The 24,810-nt window shown below is 39.4% G+C and overlaps 1 protein-coding gene across 1 annotated transcript in view; it reads left to right on the top strand.

Moving 5' to 3' along the window:
* Nucleotides 1–24,810, top strand: part of SNX25 (sorting nexin 25) — an 89,826-nt gene that overhangs the window by 8,449 nt on the left and 56,567 nt on the right. Inside the window, exons 2-3 of the mRNA XM_050896180.1 lie at nt 4,910–4,994; nt 14,087–14,303. Of these exons, the coding sequence (XP_050752137.1) occupies nt 4,973–4,994; nt 14,087–14,303 (239 nt within the window). The 5' untranslated portion in view covers nt 4,910–4,972. The remainder of the gene's footprint in view (nt 1–4,909; nt 4,995–14,086; nt 14,304–24,810) is intronic.

The raw sequence follows: 24,810 nt of genomic DNA, 5'->3' as shown, positions 1-24,810 counted from the left end.
TATTCAGTGTAGTTGTTGAAACACCTTCTTAATTCTTTATTATTTAACATTTATTGTTTTCTTCAAAAGTAATTTTAAATTACTTAATGTCATTTATTGGTTTAAACAATTTGATTTAATTTTTGCATCTGCAGGAGATGAACCTAAGACAAAATTTCAAGCTCAGTGCCAGCCTTGGGTTTTTTTTCCTGGGCCTTTCAGACTGTTGTTGTCTGTGTCTTAAATAATTCTCAAAAGTATCAAACAATGAGTATTATTCAGAAGTCTCCAGGAAATACACACATCCTTTTTTTCAGCCTGTAAACAAAGTCAGAATTGGGGAAAACTTGAACTGTTCCAGGAAACAGGCCTCCCTGTTTGTTAGCAAGCTCATTCTTTGCATGTGCTTTCCAGATGTGCTCCACCCCTACCCCTTCAAGTCATTTTGTCAAGTCTTACTTAAGTTTCCGTCTGGTTTCTGCCATTCTTCAACAATAAACTCTATGGAGCGGAGCCTGATTTTTGGGCTGTGATAGTGCAAGCCAGGACTAGTGGGGAACGTACCAGGTTTTAATCAGTATAAAAGAGCATCTAAGCTAGAGCTTTGAGCTGTGTTAAATCCATTTATGAACATCTTTGGCTCAGTCAGGGTTATGCCAACTGTTTCATGAAATGTAGCACCGTTTTCCTTTAGATGAGCGACATGAAGAAAAATGTGAAAACATTCAAGTCTAGGCTTTCTAGCTGAACCTGTTGTCTACATACATCCTCCATCTGACTTGAGGCAGGGGTGGGAATAAAATCTTCTACTGAAATCTGCTGGATTTTTCATTCTCTCAGCTGTTAGAGCTGAGTTTGGACTGTGAATTTTCTGAAATCCTTCTGTTACCACAGGTGCTGGTAAACCTGTGTTACCGGGTTGTTACTGTTAGTTTTAAGGTGTTTGTTGCTCTATGTCAGGCAACTCAGGGGTGCCTGTTAGTTTTTTATGGTTTTTTTTTTTTTTAGTTAATTCATCATTATTGTCACAGAAACAGATTTTTTTAAAAACAAATCTGAGCTAACAAGACTGAAGACTTGATTCTGCTACATGCAAGTTTGTGAGACTGAAAGGAAAAAGGAGTTTGAGCAGCTGTTTTAGAGAAGGCAACTTAAGCTCTGATCCATTATCAGTCACTAAATTAAATTCACAGTTCTCTGAAGGATCATCAAGAATCACAGAATAGTTCAGCGTGAAGGAATGTCTGGAGGGCATCTAGTCCACCCTCCTTCTCAGAGTGGATCCAACTAAGTAAGGTTGCTCAGGGCTTTGTCCTGTTGAGTTTTGCGTATCTCCAAGGATGGTGACTCCACAGCCTCTCAGCCCCCCCATTCTGGTATTTGACCAGCCTCATAATTAAAATAGTTTTGCCTTGTAAGTGATGGGAATTTCCTGTGTTGCAACCTTGCCTCTTGTCCTGTGCATCTGCAAGAAGAGTCTGGCTCCCTCCTCTCTGTACCCTCTTGTTCAGTAGTTGGTGTAGTGGTTTAACCCCAGCCAGCAGCTAAGCACCAGGCAGCCGCTTCCCCCTCCCCCTGCCCAGTGGGGTGGGGAGGAGGAAAAAAAAGTAAAACTTGTGGGTTGAGATAAGAACAGTTTAATAACGAAAGTAAAATAAAATATACTACTAAGAATAATTATAATATAATAATAATTGTAATGAAAAGGAATATAACAAAAAAAAAGGAAATAACACCCAAGAAAAGACAAGTGATACACAATGCAATTGCTCAACACCCACTGACCGATGCCCGAGCAGCGATCTGCGCTTCCTGGCCAGCTCCCCCCAGTTTATATACTGGGCATGACATTCCATGGTATGGAATATCTCTTTGGCTAGTTCAGGTCAGCTGCCCCGGCTATGCTCCCTCCCAGCTTCTTGCACACCTGCTTGCTGGCAGAGCATGGGAAACTGAAAAGTCCTTGGCTTAAGATAAGCACTACTTAGCAACAACTAAAACATCAGTGTGTTATCAACATTATTCTCACACTAATCCAAAACACAGCACTATACCAGCTACTAAGAAGAAAATTAACTCTATCCCAGCTGAAACCAGGACAGTTGGAGACAGCAATAAGGTCTCCCCTGAACTGTTTTTTCTTGAGCCTAAACTAACCGAACCAATGCTAACCCAACATCCCTCCAATGCATTTAAACATTCCTGTTTATTCAAATGTTAGATTCTCATCTGTTCTTGAAAATTTGTTTTTAAACAAAGTTGAAACCTTGTTTTTAAAAAAAGTTTGTTTCTTGCTCTGTGCTTTTCTCTGAGACTGTTCATGGTGTTATATTTAATATCTGTATGAGTATGGAAAATTTCTCATAAAATCCAATGTACTGTGCATCTTCCTTTGCCCTTCAGTAATTACATTCGTGCAGCAGCAAAATCACCTTTGCTAGTGGTGGTATTCACTTCTTACCTTTTAAATTCTTTTTGATCACTTGTCTCACTTGAACTTCTCCATGCTAAACATCGATGTTACTCTTTTTTTTAAAATGAAAAGCCGGTGCCTTTTAGAAGTCAAACATACCAACTGTAGAGGACACTCTCAATGAAATATATCCTTGCAAGCTGAAGTGTGGGTTTGTATCTTGGTATTTGAGGCAGCATTTCATGGAGACAATAATAGTCTGCTTTGTTCTTAACATGAGTGTTCAAGATTGAAACATAAAAGGATCAGTTCCTGCTTTGTGGAATTGTGTAGAGTGGATCATAGTGTGGTGATGTGGAGCAAGCTACTTGCAACCATGGATCCCCTCTGAAGGCCTTTCTTTTTTTGTTCCCTCTGCTGTAAAGAAGTCCTGAACCAAGACAGATAGGGAGGCAAAAGTAAGAGTTCAGCATTTATAATTTTCTTATCTCGGCTTGTGTAAACTAGTTTTGAAAGGAGTAATTTGGCTAGCGCTTCATGAGAGCGTTTACTGATACTTTAGGCTGTAAAAAACACTTCCTGCAAACTATGTACAAATGAGGACTGTTGATGCCTAAGTTAGGGGCTTGAGGTTACCAACCTCTATGCAGGCATGACTCGGTTTAGCAGAAGGATTAGTCTTGTAGGATACCCAAGCTAGTGTGAGTGTTAAGGAAGATGGAGTATGTTGAGCATAGAGCTTCAGTCAGGATTGTAGCCTTGTGTTTAGGAGCCCTTTCTTCACAGAAAGACCTGAGCTACTTTGCTTAATAGGGCTTTCTGAATCCCTTCCCCCTCCCCAAATGTATTTGGGATGTTTAATGTCTCTGTGAGTCTGTCTCTTCTCTTTTTAAATTGGAGTGGTTATGAATCATCTGATTTCCTGCTGCAAATAAAGCAGAAAAATCCTGAAGTAATTGTGTGAATAGCATTAATACAGCTTTGTGTGGAGGAAGCACGACAATATTAGCAGTCAGAGGTGATGTATTGGAGCCTTACAAATATTGTTGTTAGGTGTTCTTCCAAATGGCAAAAATACTTTCTGCAGCCATTTAGGTGGGTACGGCTGAAGCTTTTACCAGCATCATGTTCAGGTAAAAGGGGGCCACGAAAATCTGTAGTGGTTCACTAATCAGATGATACTCTGTTCTTACCCCACCTTAACTATAGTTTTGATAGTAAGGGGGGCTGCAAATGGAGGCAAACATGCTGAAATCTTGCTGCTCTTGTCATTGATAGTGTTGTCAAGGGGGGAAGAAAATGGCTAGAAGACCATAGCCCTGGTCTCAGAGTAGCAACTGGAAGACGTCTAGGGAGTGTTGCTGCACTCACCCAGAAGCTGGAACAAATTAACTGGGTGGAAGGAGGGCACTCAAGGCCTGGAAAGTATCCATGGGAATGCTATGTGTTAGGTGTAAGAGAATCTGAACAGCTTTATTTTGCTGTTGGGGTAGTGCTTAGGCTCCTTCATCTATGTCCCATTAGACGGGCTTTATGCTAGACTCTACTTGCATGTATCTGCAGTAGAAGGAAAACATGTTACACCAGAATACACTATTAGCCTGCAAATTGGCTGAAATAATGGCATACTACCTTTAAAAACATTAGAGTGTTGTTACTTAAACCCCATGTAAAGTTTGTACTGCTTTCTTATTCTCTATTTGGTGAATGTTGGAGGGATTGGGATGTTTCTGAAGCACTGTCTCCTCACCGAGGAGAGTCTGAGCTCCCATCAAGGGTAGCAAAATAAGCTGAGTGGCAGTGGGGACAATTTCTATTTCTGATTTGAATTACAGTCCTTTCTATATAAGGACAGGATGAATCACTGTTTTTTGTCTACACCCTGAAAAATGTTTCTCTGTCTGCCCACCTGTTTGGACACTATAAGAGCCAATACTTCAAAATAGACAAATGTTTGTATAGTACAGCAGCTTAAAATGCAGTGGCCAGAAGTGTTTTTGAAGGAAGAAGCCCAAAAGAATGTGAACCAAAATTACTGTAGGAGATCTAAGGGCTTCGCTTTTATTTAAAAGTGGTTTATGAGGCTAAATGAAGTCCACTGTGACAGTAGGCTGTAAAGATGTTATATTTGCTATTGACCTATCTCTTGGAGATCTTAAAAGCTGTGAAACTACTGAGTAGAAGTGTTCCAGTTGTTTTATTAAATGCATGTCCTATTCTCAATGCATTGAATTGCAAATGGATACAGCTCCCTTCTACCAAAACCCACAACCTTAAGATAATTTGGCAAGTTGTACAGCGTATGATATGCAACAGTGGGTATTAATGTGTGGTTAATGAACCATGTATAATAACCTCATAGACAATTGACACTTATCTGTTTTAATCATATGGGGTGACAATATTTGTATAAAAAACAAATTATATAGTACTATCACCTTGAGTTCCAGTTTTATTTCTTCTGTCATTTTTGGTTTATTCCTTCCTCTTATGATGAATGTTCTCTTTGAATTTCAGAGTAATTGGTCTGAAAGCTCCTATGATTCAGTCCAGTCGAGGAGAGTGGTTATTTCTCACAACATGGATAAAGCACTGAAAGAAGGTGAGTCTTAACTTGGACAAAGGAGCATTAGGCTCTGAATATCTGTTGTCCTCTTAGCAAACCATGACTGCACGATATTCCAGGATTTCAGAATATGACCCTGGTTTATTCCTTGATACAAAATGAAGGTGCAAGGTCTTGGTCTTCCCAAGAGATCTACTGTAGTAAGTAAGGTGGTGTTGTTTTTGCAATTTAACTGCTATCTTGTCATTTTAGTGGCTTTTTTTTTTTACAGAAATATGTTAAAATAGAGTCCTTAATACTTGTGCACGACACAAAAGGGTAACAATTCAAAGATTCCTGATTGGGTTTTCCTGAACTGATAAATCCTGTAGACTCTTGCAAACAGTCTTCCCATTTAGTGCAATTCTTGCCATGAAAACTGAATCTAAAATCAAAATTTGTCTTTCCGGCTGATATAGTCTGTGAAATCTGTGGATCACCAGTACAGTCACTGGGCTTTAGATTGTAGAATGTGAACTATGATCATATGGATTTAAAATATCTTGTTTACAATTCTTTAAAATAAAGAATAACTACTAGTTCTGCACACGTTTTTTTCAACTGACTCCTGGTAATACAAAATATTGTGCAACTTGGGATAGTGTCAGACTTTGAAGCAAAAATTTTTTGCTTTGTTACTTAAAGATTATGCTAGGCTGGAACTTAAAGATGATTTGAGGGGAAAAAAACCCGGCTTGCATCCTAAAAGAAGAAAACACATAGAGTTGTGTACTGTAGCTTTTAAAATATAATTATAAAATTTGATGCCATTTCAGTCTTTTGTAAATATTTTATCTAATTTTGAATATTTTTTCCTTTAAGATTTCTTTGCAGCACTATTTTTTTTTCCTTTTTTCACATCTGGAGAGTATATTTTAAAATTAACATTGCTTTGAACAGGTTGGTTGTCTTATGAAAACTTCTTGGGATGTGTAGTGCTTTTAAAGTTATTTTTATGAATAGCTGTTAGCAGGATATGTAGCTAAAATATAAAATTAGAACACTTTACCATGTTTCTGTGAACGTGAACTATTATAACATAATTTGTTTTTAGGCACCATTTTCATCTGGAATCTGTCAGATTATAGGATTCCTGATGACGTGAAAAGGCTAGTGGAGTCTAAACATTACATGTATGAAACAAGCACTAACAAGTTATTTGTTGTATTCTGACATGTGTACTTTAGATTTTGGATAACCTGCATTGGAGTTTGAAATGAAGCCTTGACATAATTGGCACAGAGTCAGAGGTAGTGGAGTTATCTGGAGACAGACAACAGGTATTGTGGAATACTGGGGGGAAGATAGTTGTGTTACACTTCCCTCCTGTTACTTGCACATAGGAGTAACTCATCCGTCTGTAAAAAATACGGGAGCTGTCTTCATCTAAGGTGTTTATCCCGCAGATCATTCAGTTGAATGCATGAGTCCATCCTTACTCAGTAAGGCTGAAAGGAAGTTACCAATATTTAAGTGATTAATTTTTCAGAGTTGAGGACCTTCTGTTGTGACAGCTTGCTTGCCTTTCTGCTATTTTTTTTCAGAGTAGCTTTTATCCTGCATTCTCACTCTGAATTTTGGAGAGCAAACCTGTCAGATTTGATTGTATTTCTTCCAGGCCTAAGTGCAAAGCCAACTTCTCCTCCGTTATGCAGTTTGACAAGGATGAGACTGTACTTTTCACTCTACCACCTGTAGACTTAAGCAAGCTTTTTGGTTTTGGAAGGTGTCCAAGTCAACTTAAGTTTGAGATACTGAATGAATCCCAAAAAGAAACATTTTACTTTTTTATTAGAGTAAAATGATCCGTCTGAAAATAGACAGGACACACTCCTTGCCCTGTGACGGTTCCAAAATTTGTAGTTGTCTTGATATTATGAATGCTTTTTTTACAAGTTCATGGTTAAATAAAACTTTATTACTAATGATATAAAAAATACTGTCTGTATTTCTGTTTCATTAGTGCCATACTCTAATGCTAATCAATCTTACACTGATGAGGATTAAAGTACTTGTAAATCCCAGGAATTTTTGCCAACTTCTTGCTGTCTAGATCTAACATGCTGTTCAACAAAATGCTTCAAAAAGTCTCCTTCATTTAGTTAGGAGACTTTCGGTTCTCCTGAGATTTTAGTCTTGGGGACCAGTTCAGACTCCTACTGCCACTTGAGGTTTGGAGTAGGTGTTGTCAGATAATCACAGTCGATGGGGTTTTGCAGGGTTTTTTTTAATCAGGTTTTACTTCTCTTTATGTTTATGTAAGGATAACATTTTTGGAGGAGCCAGCATCACCTAATTTCAGAAATGCTATTGCTGGTTATGAAGAGACAGCCCTTTGGTTAATTCAGACTTCTTCACCTGTTTGTCATCATCTGTGTAATTAAGTTTGCCTAGAGTTTACTTGTAGTTGCTAACTATCTTCACCCCTCAAGAATTGCCTGTTGACTGTTACTCAGTCATGCCATGCTTTTGCTGGTGTTACAGCCAGTCTGTGTGGACCTTCCTGTCTGGGTTTAGAGTGGCTCTCCATTACGGCACTGTTCCCTGAGGTTCTGTAGTGTGTCTCACTTGACAAGCTGTCATGTGCTTTACTGCATTTTTCCTGATGTTCTCATCGTAGTCTGTTAATGTAGTTGGAAGGATAGATATCAGTGAACATCCTTAGTTTTAACTGAAGGAGTAATTCATGTTTCCATTTCAACCTTCAGTCTTATTTCAATAAACTTAAAAACATTATGGTGCTTAGTTTTCCTGTGATGGTCATTGGCTGATAATAGTTGGCTGTGTCTTGGATAGCTTCTCATCTTACCAAAGCCAGTGTAACAGAGTTGTTGGGAACTCTCTTTCTACCATGTTGGTCAGTAAGCGCCAGCAAGAAGGAACTTCTGTTTACGTTGGTTTACAGCTCAGTTCTAAACTATCTCCCATTGACAACAGAGTAGTATAAAAGGATGGTGAGAGTGCTGCCTCATTCTTGATTATAGCATACTTGCATAAGCTGTAGATACAAGGTGAGGGAAAGCTGTGAACTGGCCCTGCTACTGTGTGGTGTGCTTTATGAAATCTAAGTGCTCAAAATCAGAATAAGTGTAACATTATAAAAAGATTTTCCTTGTTGAATATTGCAGAAAGAGAAGGCCTTTTAGTTGTAAACCCCTGAGTCCCTTTTTCAGCTGGTAGTACTTGAGTGACTAACACTGAAATGTTTTTTCAGTATTTTTCATGCTTTTTCTTGATAGATTGATTTGATTCTTGTTTGCCCTTCATTTATCTTACACAAAGAAAAGATGACCCACTTTTACAAATACTTTTAGCCTTTTAACGCTTCCTGTTGCTTATCTGGTAACTTCATGTTTTCAGCCCATATCATATGGTAGTTTAGGAACATGTCTCTTAAGAGAGACTGTGCTCAGTCAGACTCATGCTTCTGTTGTGCGGTGTACTGTTTGGGCTGAGGGCTGTAGCTATCAGTAGATTTATCTGCTGTGTGTGTAGCCGGTCTCCCAGGAACTGAATTTCATCTTCCATTTTTATTGCCCCATATTCTGTGGTCTTTTTGTTATTCTTCACAGTCAGTCTTTGTCTCTACTGCTTTAGTAGTGCCAGGAAAATTGGTCTCCATATTACTTACTCATAAATGATCCAGTAAAGCAGGTAAGTAAAACGGCGCGGGCCATAGCACAAATCCCAGCAGAACTCCACTGGTGAAATTCTTCTGCTGTGAAAATTGACTATTTATTCATATCGTGTGTTTCTTAGCTCTTAAAATATTTCATGCCAGAGAGCCATCTCTTCTTTCATAGTGACTTATCTTCCTTCAACCTTGTGTTGAGGTGACCTTGTTGGAAATATTCTGGGAATTTAATTAGATTGTACTTGTGGATCAGATCTTGCCTGTCTGTGTTCTTGTTCACCCCTTAGAAGAACTCTGTTAGGGATGTAAGGCAGGGCTTCCCTTTACAGAAGGAGTTTTTTCCCAATCTGTCTCATTTCCCAACTTAAGATCCCCACATTGACATTTAGAAAAAAAAAATTGCAGTAGCTTCTGCCACTCTCTATTTGAAAAGCTGTATTCTTTTTTTTCACAGCTCTCAAAAAATGAGTTGTTTGGGTCCAAAATATGAGCAAGACTTAATTTGAGTTCATGTTCTCTCTGCTATTGGGATTCAAACATTTGGAGCTAAGAACTCTTGGCAATGGGTACATGGGCAAAACTATTTGAACAGAAATTTGTCTCTTTTTAAATGCATTTCCTAGATCTTTTTAACACATTTTTTTTTTCTCTATTGTTTATATATTTGGAAATTTCCTTGTTTTTTCTGCACATTCATAATAATTATTAAAGAAGCAAATGTCAAGAAAATTTTAATAAAAATAAACCAGACAATGTGGAATGGGAGACTGTCAGGGTATGATCCCTTTCACACAGGGGCTATCCGTCTATGCACGGTGATAACATCTAGTCTATTAAACATGTCAGTTTCATAGAGTTTGACTAATGTTGTAAAATGCAAGTAAGCCAAGAAATGCTAGTGTTTTTCCAAGCACAAACTTTAACAAGAGAACTGAAATCTATAAATCACTATTGCTAGTGACAGGGGCAGGTTCCCAGTCACTGAAGTCTGGGCATTTACACAGCATTTTGCCAGCCTTTAAGACCATGGTCTAAATAAAGATTTAGTGGGCATGAGAAACTTCAATAAATAAAGATAATATTAAGTATAAAACCTCATCATCTTAATTTGTATTCTATAGCTAAAACATACTAAAATCTAAAATACAGCAAGTGACTAATGGCCTTTATCTCTTTAAATTTAAAAATTAATGTATTGGAAATTATAGAGTTGCATATTCAGAGTATTTATTAGTAATTTTTAGGGACTTCAATATAGGGGCTTTAATATTTTAGTTTGATTTTTGAGGATGAAGATAAGGTGCGCTTTTTTTGACTGAATTGGCTTTTAGCGGGGGGGGAGTAGTAGTTGTAACAAATAACTAAGCATTTAACGTTTATGTCTATAGAACAGTTCTTTGCCAAGTAGTTAATGGTGGTAGAGTCTGCCATCTTTTTTGTTAAATTTTTATTGAAAGTATTTTTCTTCAAGTATAGCTTATGATAACCATATCATGCATGTTAAATCTAGTGTTGTAGTAGCACAGCATTGTAAGGATGCTTCTTGGCTGTTTGATGGTGGTTTCCTGATGCAGGATCTTAACACAATTCGTATTAATGTTGCATTTCTATTTTACAGATTGCAGTGCTTGCAGTTGTAGAATAACTCAAGCCAGTGTTGTAGCTATACCTTCTCTTCTGTTGTTCATATAGTCACAGGAGAGTTTTGGATTTGACCATAACTTACTGTAATGGTTCTGGTCTCTCCAGTGCTTTCAGGAAAGGATACTTACTTCTTGTTTGAAACTTGGAAGTCTGTGTCTGCATTTGCATGGAGAGAGTATTTCTGGTCTGTTTTTTAATGGTGCTTTGAGAAAATGGGTGGGCATTTAGTCCTTGTTATTCAGATTTCTATGTTATTTTTCATAAAGTTGGGTAATGAATCTTAGCAGTGTAGAACTGTCTAATGTGAAGCTCTGCAAATTGCAGGTTTGAAGCCAGTCTGACCCACTGGCTCTTGTGGTGCCACTGAACCTCTGAATGAATGACTGTGGAAGAAGAAGGGATAGCAGTTACTGTAGACCTGCGTGGGGTTAGGAATGAAGGAAAGGTCTAGAGGGGTGTCCTCACTAACCTCTACACAAGCTTCTGGCTCTCTAGTCCCAACACTCTTTTAGTTTAGTCTTTAAAAAGTAATTGAAGAGGCTCAACTTCACGTTCATGTGGGAGTGACTTTTAATCAGATTATTACAACTGAGGACTTGGATCTTCTGAACTAATTTAGAAAACCCAGTAGAAGTTTCTACAGTTTTGCACCAGACTCATTGCTGTCACTGCATCTGATGCGATCAGAAGAAATTTGTTTCGTGTTTGTAGTGGCTGAGTTAGTGGTTAGTGTCCTGAAAGTGTGTTCTGTTTTTCTTTTTATTTCTTTCTTGTCTTCTGACCAATTGTTGTCAATGTTTTAGAGAACATGCAGTGTAAAAATAGTGAGAGTAGATGCATGAGCAGATTTCTCCTCTGAAGGAAGCAAGCTGCGCTCTACAAAATTCTCACATTTGTTTTCTGTATTTCTTTAGTGTGCTGAAAGAGGCACCAGCTGCATCAATAGGCATGAAACTAAAGCAGCAACAGCGCATCATGGCCAGGATGACACATATGGATGAGGCAGTGTCTTACCCCAGCACAGACTGCTGTTAGTGTCTGTGGCTGGTGTTCTTTTTAAAATTTTTGGTTTTTTAAACAAAGTCCTAAAACCTGTCTCATTGCTCATTTGGGCATACATTCTGGGCTCTAAAGTACCCCAAATTTTATAGAGAACAGCACGATTAAATTGTTGTGATGCAGGAAGGGCAACAACGCTCAGAAGTGACAAGGAAACTATAGAAAGCATGTAAAGGAAGAGAGTTATAAAAGGTAGGTGCAGGAAAATATGGTTTAAAGTGGGGTAATCCATTTAAGGTGTTGAAAGTGTGTAACTGGCAGAGAGGAACACAAGTGAAGTATTTCATACTTGCATGGCTTAATTTTTGGTGATGATTGGTGATCTTTTGTCTTTAGTTTGATATTGCCGCTAGATTTCGTGGTTCTTTCATGTTGATACACCTAGATGAAGAACTGTACCATCACCTTGCTGTGTCTGAGCTGGAGTCTTCCCATCGTAATAGATCTTGCTTCAGGTATTTCAACTGGGAGTATAGTAAAGTTGCAAGAGTTGTACTCTCATAATACTTTACTAATTAGCATTGTTTATATGTGTGAATGTTGTGCTTTACCAGAGCACAGAGGCTTAACACTGGATGTGACGGTGGTTATGGAGTGAACTAGGAACTGAGCTCATTTTGAAGAGGAATTGCCTAAAAATACAGTTATAAATCAAGAGTCGGTGGGAATAGATACATGTTCCGAAAGAGAATGTAGTCTAAGGGGTCGAGATATAAGTTTTACTCTTGTACTCTTGTTTTGTAGAGTTCTGTCCAACAGATATCTGTAGGAGCCACCACTCTATACCATGACTTGGCTTCTTAGGCAAAAGGTGCTGAAGAAATATGCTACTTTGCACCCTTGCAAAGGGTAGAGAGGGTGTCTGTAAGAAAATGTGAAAAAGTCACTACCTGCCAGTGATGATGATAACAAATACCACAATGCAGTGTGTTTTGAATGCACTTGAGAAATTACGGGTCTCTTACAGAGCAGGTGAAAAGGAAGAATCTGTGCTGTGATCAGCTTTCTGCAGCATTTCAGGTATTGCAACAGAAGAGAGTAACCAAGCTGTAAGAAAAAGATGGTTGTGGAAGAACATGGGGACAACTGTGGAAAAATAGATACTTAAAATGTATATTGTGATGGGAGACTTGAGATAAGTAATAAACTTCAGGTTTTAAAATGCTGTTCCCAGTTGCTCTTTGGTGTATCGAGGGATTATTCCTCAGCTTGCTTATCAGAAGACCACTACTTTTTATAATTTTTTATCACTTTGTAGTATTTGTGGGTGAGAGTTTTCCATGAAATACGGTTTCTTCTATTTTGGAAAAGTAATGAAACTGGATATGTTTCAACATTGGCAGTTCCCATCCTGCAGTATGGCTTTGCATATTTTTTTCTCTCCTGGGTCAGAAAAAAGAATCAAAACTTCAAAACCTCTATTTAGATTTTTTTTCCTGAATAATTAATTTAAAAGCCTTGAAATGACTTAGCAAAAGGCTTTTAACTATATATTTCAGCATACTCAGTGAAGTGACTCAGTTTCTTTCTTCATAAACCTGAGGAAGTTGATTTATGAAGCATTTGACTAGAAACTTTTATCAATTTTAGCCTTTTCTTTTGAAATGTTTTTAATAACGTGATGTTGGATGACATCTGCTAGTATTTCAGGCAGGCAAAAGTATTCAACTTAAGTTGTTCAGCTATTAGTATGGTTTTAGTTCACTGTCACAGTGCCAGGGAGCTTTTTATAGTTTACTAAGCTGCCAAACAAACAACTTCTGTCAAAGTGGAAAGTAAGACATAGTGGAGTCACATGATTACTTTGCACCACGGGCTTACACTGACAAATGAGATGTACTTCTGATAGAAGAAGTCTGAAATCAGGATGTCTGGTAAAGAAGGTGCTCAGATTATCAGGCACACGACTTATTTTCCCCCTACTTGTTCAGTTTTCCCTCTGGTAGATGCAAACTGACTCCTCCTTCCACCCCAGCTTTTTCCCCATCTTGTTGTAACTGCTAAACATGGCTCATGCATGCTCCCTGAACACCTTCTGCTCCCTCCTAGACCTCCAGGGACATCTGCTATAGTGAAACATCAGTAAAACTGGCGACACAAAAATGTTGTCAGAAAGAAAAGTCAGAATGGTAGAAGATGGTGTTGCCATGGGACTTGCAATTACAGTAGTCTTGGTTATTGCTTGTAGATATGGTTTGGAATACCTCATCATTTTTGAAGTTCATGCTGTCTCGCTTATCTACTTGTTCTCTTTTATCTCTAGCTCTTCTGATCCTATAATGTACTTTCTGCAGTTCAGTATTGTATATGTCTTTTGAAATCCTAAAATCTTACCACGTCCCCTAACTGTGACTTTGGAGTGGAGACTGTTGAATTCCTCTGTAAAGGCGACTGGTTTCAGTCTGCAACAGCCTAGACACAGTCAGATTATATGATAGTTCATATAACCAAATCCACTGTTGAGAGACAGGTATTAGCTTGAGGTTTGTGTGTAGCTAGTAACCTGACTGTCTGAGCAAATCCACTTACAGGCTTTGCTTTGCAAAGTGACCTCCAGTAACCTGTTAGGTGCAGATTTCTGTAACTTCGCCAACCTTACTTTCTTTGGCAAGAATTTAAAACTCAAAGAAGAAGATATGAAACCTATTACCCATCTAATTTTTGAGAAGGGTGGAGGATTAAATTTTTCCTATCTTGGTGTGCCTTCCTCTTTTGCAGTTTTTGCTATTTATTGTTTTGTTTCTCCTTTCAGTGTTTGACTACAGCTATAGAGATTACATCCTGTCCTGGTATGGGCAACTCAGCAGAGATGAAGGGCAGCTGTACCAGCTGCTATCTGAAGACTTCTGGGAGATTGCCAAGCAGCTGCGACAGAGGCTGAGTCACATTGATGTAGTTAAAGTTGTCTGCAATGATGTAGTGAAAGCTTTACTTTCGCACTTCTGTGACCTTAAAGGAGCCAACGCCAGGTAAAAACAAAATTCTGCATTTCATTGGAATTTTCTGCTTCTCTCTTTGCTTTCAGATGTGCTGTATCACAGTACTGAAGAGTGTAATGCTTTTGTAGGCAACTAATAAAGAAAACAGTTTCACCTTATTAGCAGTTTTAGAGATCAAGCAGGCTTCAGGGCACCTGTAAGACCTGTGGAAGGAAACACTTGTCCTCCTTTTTCTCAGAGTTCGGATTCACTGCTGTTTCCGTTTCGTCCTTGAATCCTTTGCTCAGGGTAGGAGGTGGTCTGTGTGAGCAGTTCCTGCAAGTAGTGTGAACCTGCAAGGGAAAGGAGAGGCGCTGTCAGAGCAGTTAACAGACAAGAAGATAGTTATTTGCACCTTTCCCAAAATAGCACCAGGGTTAATTCCATTCAGTTTTCCATTTCTTCTAGCCCTGGGGGGCAAAGTCTTGTGGTTTCTGTAAGTGGCCTGTCCTGCAGTAACAAGATTTTTCTACTGGAAAAATTGTTCACTGGATTTTCTTTCTCTGTTTAGGTTATCTTTTCTAATTCCATGAATTTCCTTTTTGGCAAGGCTCTCTTTGTCCACTTAAAAAGGTCAGCTGTCCACTAAATACTAGAGTTGCACCCAAATTGTAATTACAAATGAGAACTCTTAGCCTATGCAGTTCCCACATCTGAATGCACAATTTGTGTAATTGTGCGTGGAATTTGGGCTTATGTCTGCACTTACCTGCATTTCAGTTATTCTAATTGAAATATGCTTTGGTCATTCAGATTTAGACTGTACATTTTATACTATGAAGTTGTTTTGCCTACAGTTAGATCCACATATTTTTAACACACCTTCAGAGAAAAAAGATCAGCTGTTTTCTGTCAGTGACCAGTCTGTGTGTTGCCATTCACACCTCTTTCTGTTCTGGAGCAGAAGATAGGGTTAGTGTATTTGTGGTAGATGCCAGCTTTATGTAAGCTGATGTGTAGGAAATAAAAACAAAAAAGAAACTAAAGGGTGGTTACATTCAAGAAAAGAAGAAATTAAGGTGTATGCACATTGCAGTAGATCTTGCATTGGATTCCAGATATTACTTTCTTTCAGCTCTGGAATGTGGTAGAAATCTCTTGGTCAGATAAAGCTCCTAAGTGTGCTCCCTGATTTTTAAGCATTATGCTTGCACTTGCCCTTTATTGCAGTAACGCACTTGCTTTTGGGAAGAGTTTGATTTGAACAGTTAAAGGATGATGATGTTTGTTTGTTTGTTTGTTTGTTTTTAAGTGTAAATGTTTTCCTGTTTGAAGCTGGGGACAGAATGTACAATTGCAGAATTATTAATTATTATTAATGCTGATTCTTGATGATGTTCCTTACCTACTGAGAATTACGACCACTTCTTCTAGGTCTTTGTTGGATTGTTATTTCCACTATATAGAGCTAAAATAAATTCTCTTGGGTATTTTCCAATTAACTTTTTCACTTTGGAATGGTAAATGTGCCTTAGTCAATGCTGGATAAGGCAGGCTGCATTAACATGGTAATGAAAAAAATCCTATCAAGAATTAATGTGATAGAGGGTTAAAAAAACCCCTACAACCCCCACAGCTGTAACTGCAGATTTTGTATAGGTTGAAACTGGACCCGTTGACTGTTTTTTCACATACTGCAAGGCTGTGAATTCACAGGCAGGAAGGTCTGGTTTTAAGGTGCCTAACAGCAGATAGCAGCATGATGCTGCATGACGCAAAATGTGAAGCACTAGTATATCCTCATGCTGCTCATCCAAACTTGCTCAAAAAGTCCAAGAAGCTTTATGGAAATTGCACAGGGCTCACCTTTTCTTCACAGATGGAGAGAGTGCTTAAATGCTATGTAGGTACTGTGGCAGAGTCAGCTGAAATGTGACATTGTGCTCATACGCTACAGATCGAATTTGTACTGCTGGGTGATCTGAGCATGCATGTAATAAACCTGGAAGCACAGCCAAAGACTCTGATACTGTTTTCTTTTTAAGGGAATTTGTGGTTTTAAGAATAATTTGAGTTTTGTACTAAATCGCCTACTGCTATGGAATTTACTGTGCTAGAACCTGCTGACATTTTAAGCTATAGACTGAGAACTACGAAGTATGTAACTTCTAGCTTGGAAGATAGAGTTTCTTGGAAAGCCTTCAATTCATTTCTATATTGCTGTCCTGGCTTCGGCTGGGATAGAGTTAATTTTCTTCCTAGTATCTGGTATAGTGCTGTGTTTCGGATTTAGGATGAGAATAATGTTGATAACACGCTGATGTTTTAGTTGTTGCTAAGCAGTGTTTACACTAAGTCAAGGACTCTTCAGCTTCTCATGCTGCCCTGCTAGCGAGGAGGCTGGGGAGGGGGGCGAGCAAAAAAAGCTGGGAGGAGACACAGCCCGGACAGCTGACCCAAACCGGCCAAAGGGATATTCCTTACCATATGATCTCATGCTCAGTATATAAACTAGGGAGAAAGCTGGCTGGGGGCTGCTGCTCAGGTACTGAGTGGGCATTGGTCAACGGGTGGTGAGCAGTTGCACTGTGCATCACTTGTTTTGTATATTCTAATTCTTTTATTATTATTATTATTATTAATTTCCCTTCCTTTTCTGTCCTATTAAACTGTCTTTATCTCAACCCACGAGTTTTACCTTTTTTCCGATTCTCTCCCCCATCCCACTGAAGGGGAGTGAGCGAACAGCTGTGTGGTATTTAGCTGCCTGCCAGGTTAAACCACAATTGCCACAGTTCAAACACAGAACATTCTTCTTCCTAAGGTAGGGAACACAGAGATCTTCTTGATCTACTTTTGCTTTCTGTCAACGTTTTAAAGACAGTAGTAAATTTAAATTGGCGTTCACATGTTTCCCTCTGTGTCTCTAATAATGAATCCAGTTAGTTTTGGGTGATAAATATAGTGGAACAGAGACTGTAATTAGAGCAAGGTGTCTTTTCTGTTGTGATGCCTGTTGGAGCACTGCATCTCGTTTCCACTGCTGAGTTTATACTGCAGTGTGACAGCAAAGGGCATTTTGTCTGTTACCTGGTGGCTTACGAAGTTTTAAATACCTCTCGTACCATCTCTGGAGGGGGTGCCACCTAAGCCACTGTGTCTCAGTTTTCCTGTATGACAACAGATAAATCCACTAAAGTAACGGCAAGAAACCGTCTGTGCCCAGGAGGACAGAGATGTCTGTTTCTTCAGTGGTGAAGTTCATGTGTTCTGTCACTGGGTGCACGTCAGCCACAGAAATCCCTTCACTTTTCTGCTTTCACTGACTAACTTTGACCTGTGATATCTGATAGACCAGGATGTCTGAGGGGATGAAAATAGGCTGCAACCTTTCAGAATGAGGAAGGGTGCTACAGTCCTTCCCTTTGCTCCTGCTTTCCCTCTGGTTTATGATAATCATCGTGAGGCTCTGCTTAGTAATAAACAGGTCAAGGTAAATGGCCAGCAGAGGCCAACAGATGAGGAAAAATGCTTCCCTTAATGAGGGAGAGCTTGAGAAGTGGAGAGGCCACTTCCACGCTGGCCAGTGGGAGGCAGGGAATCGTGAGGGAGAAGCCTGGCAGCACTAGGTCTGTTTCCCCTTTCTTTATTCTATCCCCTGGCTTTCTTTAACAGCAACTGTCTTTCCTGTGCCTGCCAGACCCTTCTACAGAGTGAAATAAGGGCAGAGACACTCCTCTAGCCATGGGCAGAACTTTCTGGGGTGACACAGAGCCATGCAAGCTGTAGGCAAGACAACTCCCAACTTTTTCATCTTACATACATTGCTAGTGTGTACCTTGAGGTCCAGTTGGGGCTCCAAAGGATCCTGTCACTTTTCAGTTACAAAATTTGTGGCAATTCAGAATATTTTAGATAGGAAACCATTTCATTCCTAATATTAGCTCAGTGTAGAACTGGAATATGATACTTCCCTGTATCCAGTGTTAGCTAGTTTATGAGTTTGAGAGATGGAAGAAAAATCAGCCTGGGATTTATTGGTAGAAGCCACTGCTCCTTTCCCCTGTGTTGTACAGAATCAGGAGCGCATTTATAACAAGATTAGCAAAGTGCGTCCTGCAGGGTAGAGAAGGTAGTATTTGGCCATTCTTGTTTTATAGCAGCTTTTATCCCTTCATTCCTTCATATCTCGTTCAAGTGTCTTTCCTTGGCTACTTTAAGCAGAATATAAGCAAGCTGAATACTGTCAGTGCCATTTTATGTGATCAAGGATGGACCATGAGCTGAGTAAGGTGGTGTATAATGCTGGAAACGTTCATGTTGGTATGTGGGTGCAGCGTTGTCTGTGGTGGCAGTATCCTTTCTGGGGGGCTAGAATTACCTGATTCCAGGAATGTAGTCTTACTCTGGTAACATGGCACGTTTGTTGAAAGCAAGAGGCAGCTGTTCCTCTGGATGCAATGCACAATCAGTATTGGAAGGACTTACCAAAGTGAAAACATACAGTAAGTGTCTTTCTGTGAAGCTGTCCACATGAAAGGAAGGGGAAGTTCCCTTACGCTTATTGTGGGCTAGGAATAACCACATCAGATATCACTACAGAACTATTAACATTTGATAAAAACCACCCTGTGCTGGTGGTCTCTAAACCGCAGTGTAGGCAAAATGAGATTTGTCTACATGAGATAAGTAGGCAGATGGGATTTGAAGATAGTTAATCCTTACCTCTTCTTGAACGCCCAGACAAGCAGTGCTTTTTGAACAAATCTCGGTGAGAAGAGGTCACAGTGACACTGGTTTTCTCCCCCGCCCCTTCTTTTGGTTGGGAGTGTTCTCTTTTTGTCTTTAACCTACAGCTGGGGCACCTTGAGCCCAAAGGTAGAGCAAGAATTGGTTTCTGCAAATATGGTATGTGGTGTTGCACGCTGCTTCTGGCAAGTTGAGTGCTACATGACATCTGATGGGATGCTCAGAAGTGTTTTTGTGTGTGTATGTGCCTGAACTTGCAGCGTAAGTCATGACTTATCAAAATGGATGCTTGGAGGCAGCAAGCTACTCCTGGTGCTGATTCAGAACCCATATTTAAGGGCTCAGAGCTCTGGGAAAGTGTGAGGCGGGGAAGTGCTGTGGGGAGATTGCTGTTTGATTAGTGTGACAAGCAATTTGGGGATTTAAGTTTGTATTGTACATGTTTTGATAATATTCCTTTTGTTTTCTATGTATTGCTGACAGGGTAAGGAGAGAAGACAACTCAGTTCTTGTGAATACCTTTGCACGTATAGGATATGTAACTGTTGTGTTTTTTGTGATTACAATATGTAGTGTGGTAAGATACTCAGTAAAAATAAAAGGTGCTGCCACCACAAACTGATCAAGAGCAGATTGATGCAAAGGGAATTTAAGCACTTGAGATTTAACTTGGTTAATCTTATAGATGCATCCAAGTTGTCAGGATAGCTACTAAACACCTCCCACAGTTCTTGTTTTTCTTTTATAATTCCATTTGCCACCCACAAACCAGGAATACCAAGAACTGCTTATCACACTCAGCCTCTGGAAAGGAGTATCAAGATGATTAGTATGAAATTGTAGAGGTTCGTTGCAATGGGAGCAGCTGTATGAAAGTGCTGAGAACAAAATAGTCGTGAAAAGCCAGGGTCTGAGCAAGTTATTAAAGTTAACTCATAGGTAGCACCAGGTCTAAAGCTCGCCATTGCCTTCAAGCTTCAGTGTGGGAGGTTTGGGTTTCCTGTTAATGATTGAGTATGACCTAGACACCACGTTAAGCATTAGGACCTCCTGGTGCTGATACGGTCATACTATAGCTTGTAAGCCATTCATACATTCTTTGGGTCTGTTATCAACATGACATGTCAAATGCTTTTTCCTGAAAGAGGTAACTGTGACATGTATAAATTATATGGTTATCTTCACAGTAAGTATTAGGTAAAGTGATTTATAAAAAGTGCTGATGTATCTTGATAAAAATGGCAGCTGTGGAAATTTTGGTGTTGGCTTTGTCCTTATTTTTTGTTGTGCTTTTTGGGTTTGGTGTGGTTTGTTTTCAGAGGAGTTTTTCTTTTTAGTAGTTACTTTTTTTCAGGTGTGTTTATGATGCTGTCTTGCAAAGGTCTAAATTTGTTTCTTTTGTTTCTTAGAAAGTTCAAATAGATCAAGCAGTTTTCATTCTGCTGCACTGTCAAGAAGCTTAGAGATCTGAGGGCGATACAGGTGAAGAGATGCAGCCTGCATGTGGTTCTGATAGTTCTCAGAATCAGTTTAATGAAAGCGCGTGGTGAGTGTTGAATGTACTGATGAAAGTCATTTAGAGTGAGTTGCATGTGCACTTCAGCTCACAATTGCACTGATTGAGACTTAAATGTAACTCTGCAAGACTCTCTCTTGAAAGACTAATTAAAGAAATAGCAAGACTGAAGGGAACATTTTGCGATTTATTTATTTAAAAAGAAAGGACCCTTACATAATTTCCTGTAGAGTTGTTGATGTTTTTACGGACTCTCTGGTTTTTGGTGTTTGGTTTTGGGTTTTTTTTTGGGGGGGGGGTATAATTTATTTATTTGCTTGCTTCCTATTTTCAAAGCAGACAGATTTATCTTGTTTGTCATCATTAAATTCCTGGGCATGCATATCTCCTAATCAGTGTACTTATTTGGGGGTTTCTTGCTCTTGAAGCAGTGGTACTGCTAATCTCAAACCTGCGAAGTCCCAAGTTGCATGGGCATTGTAAATGATAACTTTGGGGTAGGCTTTTTATTTTTATATAGTCTCAACCCTCATGATGGCATGGAAGAGCTTAAAAATTAATCCTAAAAGGGGTGAAAAAAATTAAGACAATGGTTCGCGTCAGGAGCATATACCCAACCACAAATACCAAGAGTCTTTTAATACTCCTGACTGTAATGAATCTTTACAATACAAGGAGTTACCAGATGGTCCTAATTAAAACTGTGGGTATCTAGAGTAGATCCTAGATAAAAAGAGGTATTTCCATGAGGTCCTTGTATTGGGAAACCTGGAAGCCCAGTCATAGATGATAGTCCAGTATTACAGAACTGCTGTGGGTCCTGTACTCCTGAGCAATGAGGAATTGTTGTTGAAGAGGTGTTGATATTGGCTCAGAGTTGCTTAGTTATAGCATGGGAAGGAAATTATGATATTTCTGTAACGTTGGTAATGTTTTAACTGCTTGTCTTCAGGAATACCAAAGCAAATTTGCTCTTCTGCTTTCCTTTATAAAGTGCTGGATGAACTCGCAGATTTGCAGCAGTAAGGGGTAAAGTCTTAGTACTGATCACGTTCAGCAGGATACATGTTCAGTAATTGCACGAAGCAATCTCAGAGTAGGGGATAGTTACAGTAGGTGTCATTTTGGTCCCAAAGAAAAGTACTGCTCGGAACAGACCTGGTATAAAGGAATTCGCTTTGGCAGGCCCTACCTGTGGATCTATATTCACAGACCACTGCCTGATCTTCCACTGGTTTGGGGGGCAGCTGAAGGAAATCCCTTTGCTTTCTGACACTATGAAATAGCATTGGATAGTGTTAAAAATTCAGAGCAGGCTTAAAGATTTCATAAAATGAAACTTATGGGAAAGAAATTTACGCAAGGTTAAGGCTGGCTTTGTAGCTTGTGGGGGAGTGAAGAGGGATATGACCTGTAAGATGCTGTGTAAAGCAGTTCTGTCTACTGTTTTAAATCACTGAAGTCACCTGCATCTTGATACACCAATATATGTCACTATTACTTCAGTCTTGATTGTTCAAGATGACATAAATGACTTAAGTTGCCACTTGCCATTATTTTTCTATCGCCTAAAGCAGATTAAATGAGCCTGGTTTACAGAGCTTGTATCATGCCTGTTTTGGAACTGTTTGCTAGAGTGCCACATTTATATTAATTAGTTCACTGCACACAGTTGTGCTCAGAATTTATGGATAATTGGCTGGGCTTTCAAAGCTCTCTCTAAAAATATCCGCACACAGTTTTAGTTAAGAGTTTTCTGTGTGTGTACATGCATGCGGATTGCAGTTAAGATTCTGCTTTTCCTGTTGGTCTCTGCAAAATGAACAGTGCCTTTCTTTACTCTTGATCACATTCCCACAGTATTGAAGATCTAGGTTTTATATCAAGCCTTAAGAATATGCCAGATCAGGACATCTTAGCTCCTACTCCAGGATAGTAAACAGACTTGGTTTGGTAGCTGAGCAGTGGTATTAATACTTCTATGATTGCTCACTGCTCCTTTTTTTTAATGAGTATCAGCGAAGGGGAAGCCCGAGTTATAAGGGATGCTGTTTTCTGGGCAGACCTTTTGTTGACACACGATATATTTTCCCTGCAAGCTGATCAATGGTTATATTGAGGCAAATAGAAGTGTAATACTTCATGTATAAATGCAAAGGAGAATATAAGGCTCGATGTCTTGTCTTGCCTGTTTTACCACTGGCATATTGATTTATTTTGTAGCTGTTAAGCCTTCCCCCAAGCTTCCTCTCCTGCTTTCAGTCTCCCCTTTATTTCTCTTGCCCAAACAGCAATGAAAACTGCAGGATTTGTTGACACAACTGTTTGGCACTGATATGCAAGGTTTGATTAGAGTTGAATTTCCTGAAGACTTTGTTTCTCTGTTCTTTTCATAAAAATCTGGTGGGGTTCTGTGCCTTCCCTTTTGCTTTTTAGATCACATTTTAGGTACAGTTTAGCTAGGAAAACAATTGAAAGAACCCCTCTTGTAGAGAGTCATGTCGTCTTAGGTAATGGAGATAGCTCCAGAAAAAATTGAAACTCTTCTTAAATGGCCTGTCAAATGGGAAGAATGCAACTCTGCTCCCCCCTTGCATTCCTGTAGGCAGGAATATGCAATACATTAGGCAAATTAGAAGGGTAAGAATCAAAGCCTTTCTACTTGTTTATTCTGTTCCATTTTCCATTTGTGTTCTGTTGACTGTGTATCAGAAAAGTCCTGGCATAGGTCCAGCTCAGCCAAGCAGTATGTATTGGCTGTTGACTGGGAATAAATTTGTACAATAGGGAGACAAAGATTATGAGAAATGACTTCTCTTGCATGGATGATAGTATAGGTGCAGTTAATGCTCCAGGGTGTTTGCAGTCCCAAACAGACTGGCGTTCCTCAGGAGACTTGTAGAGAGATATTGAAGGCAAAGAAGACTAATCTCAGTTTAGTGAAATTTTATCTGCATTATGTCTCTGTTTCGTGCTTTGCACATGTTATGAAAGCATAGCTTGATCTAATCACTATGCAGGATGTCCCACAAATAAGGTAAGAGTGTCCAAAAAGGATGGGGTTTGTGTGTTCATGGGCAAAAAAGCAATCGCCACTTACTTTTAGTTCTAACTCTGTATCGTTAACACACAGGAGTTGGTTGTTAGGAGAGGTTAGTTTGCTGCTAGCCAGCTGATGTTCGGTGTAAGTCATCCTGTTTGCCAGCATTTTGCATATGCTTCTGGCTGTGTTTCTAAGTGGCTGACTTTGGGTGGACTAACCTGTCCAGAAAAGGAAGACTTTACTTCTCCAATAAGAGGTGGCTGTACATAAACGACCCAGACTTTCTGTCTGCCAGTAGTCTGCCTGGAATGTGTCTGGTTTTGGATAAATAATGAATGCCTTTAGGGAGAGCATGTGATGGGGAATGTTTGATGCAGTGTAGAGAAGGCTGTAGGATATGTCTGGAGCATGCAAGAGGAATGGAAGCGCAGTGAGGAAAATCACTAGGTATTCAGCTGCCAGAGAGAAAAGATCCTACCAGAACAAGATAAACAGCTTTCTGAGCTCAGTCAGCTGCACCACCTGCGCTGGTTGATAATGAAGACTACACATCATCTTCATAAACCACTGCTCCTCAGAAGAACAGAGTATTTACATCCAAGCTGTTCCAAGGGACTTATTTTGAAATTTGTCTTATTGTAACAATTGAAACCCCCACCATGATCCACATTTGAAAACAAAACATTTGATTTGGGATTGAATAAGAGGCTTCAGTCAAATTGAAAACAAATGTCATGTTTACATTCCTGTTGTTCTGAAAATTAATGAAAAAACTAATATTGGTCACCTTGAGACAAATGACTTGTGTTATTAGAACAGAATTAGAGCTATTACTAGAGTATTGTTACTATTCTAACATATTTGCTGCCTCCTGGACTGACTAGTAAAAATCAGTTGTTACACAATGCTGCCTGTCACTAGTGGCCATATAGCAGTGTCTAACTGAAAACTTTTGGTTTGACTGTATACAGTTCTTGGTCACTTTTTCATGTACAGAGGCAATGAGCTCGGAGCAGCTCTCACGGTCAGTTGACTCTAACCAGGACAGCAGCCTCCAGCTCTGGGAAGGAAGCAGATCTTATAGATGATGGGAGGAGGCACTGGTATGAGACGTGACAGGTCTGAGCCTTTGTAACACCTTAGAGCCTTCTACTGAAGACCAGTCCTGGCTACCTTTGGAAATTACCGTGGTGCCTCTTAGGTGACACTGCGTCTGTCTCGCTGTAACCACTGGCATGGTCACCTTACTG

This window comes from Gymnogyps californianus, chromosome 4 (genome assembly GCF_018139145.2).
Source record: "Gymnogyps californianus isolate 813 chromosome 4, ASM1813914v2, whole genome shotgun sequence".
In the NCBI taxonomy this organism is placed as follows: domain Eukaryota; kingdom Metazoa; phylum Chordata; class Aves; order Accipitriformes; family Cathartidae; genus Gymnogyps; species Gymnogyps californianus.
This window is presented reverse-complemented; position numbering and strand designations above follow the sequence as displayed.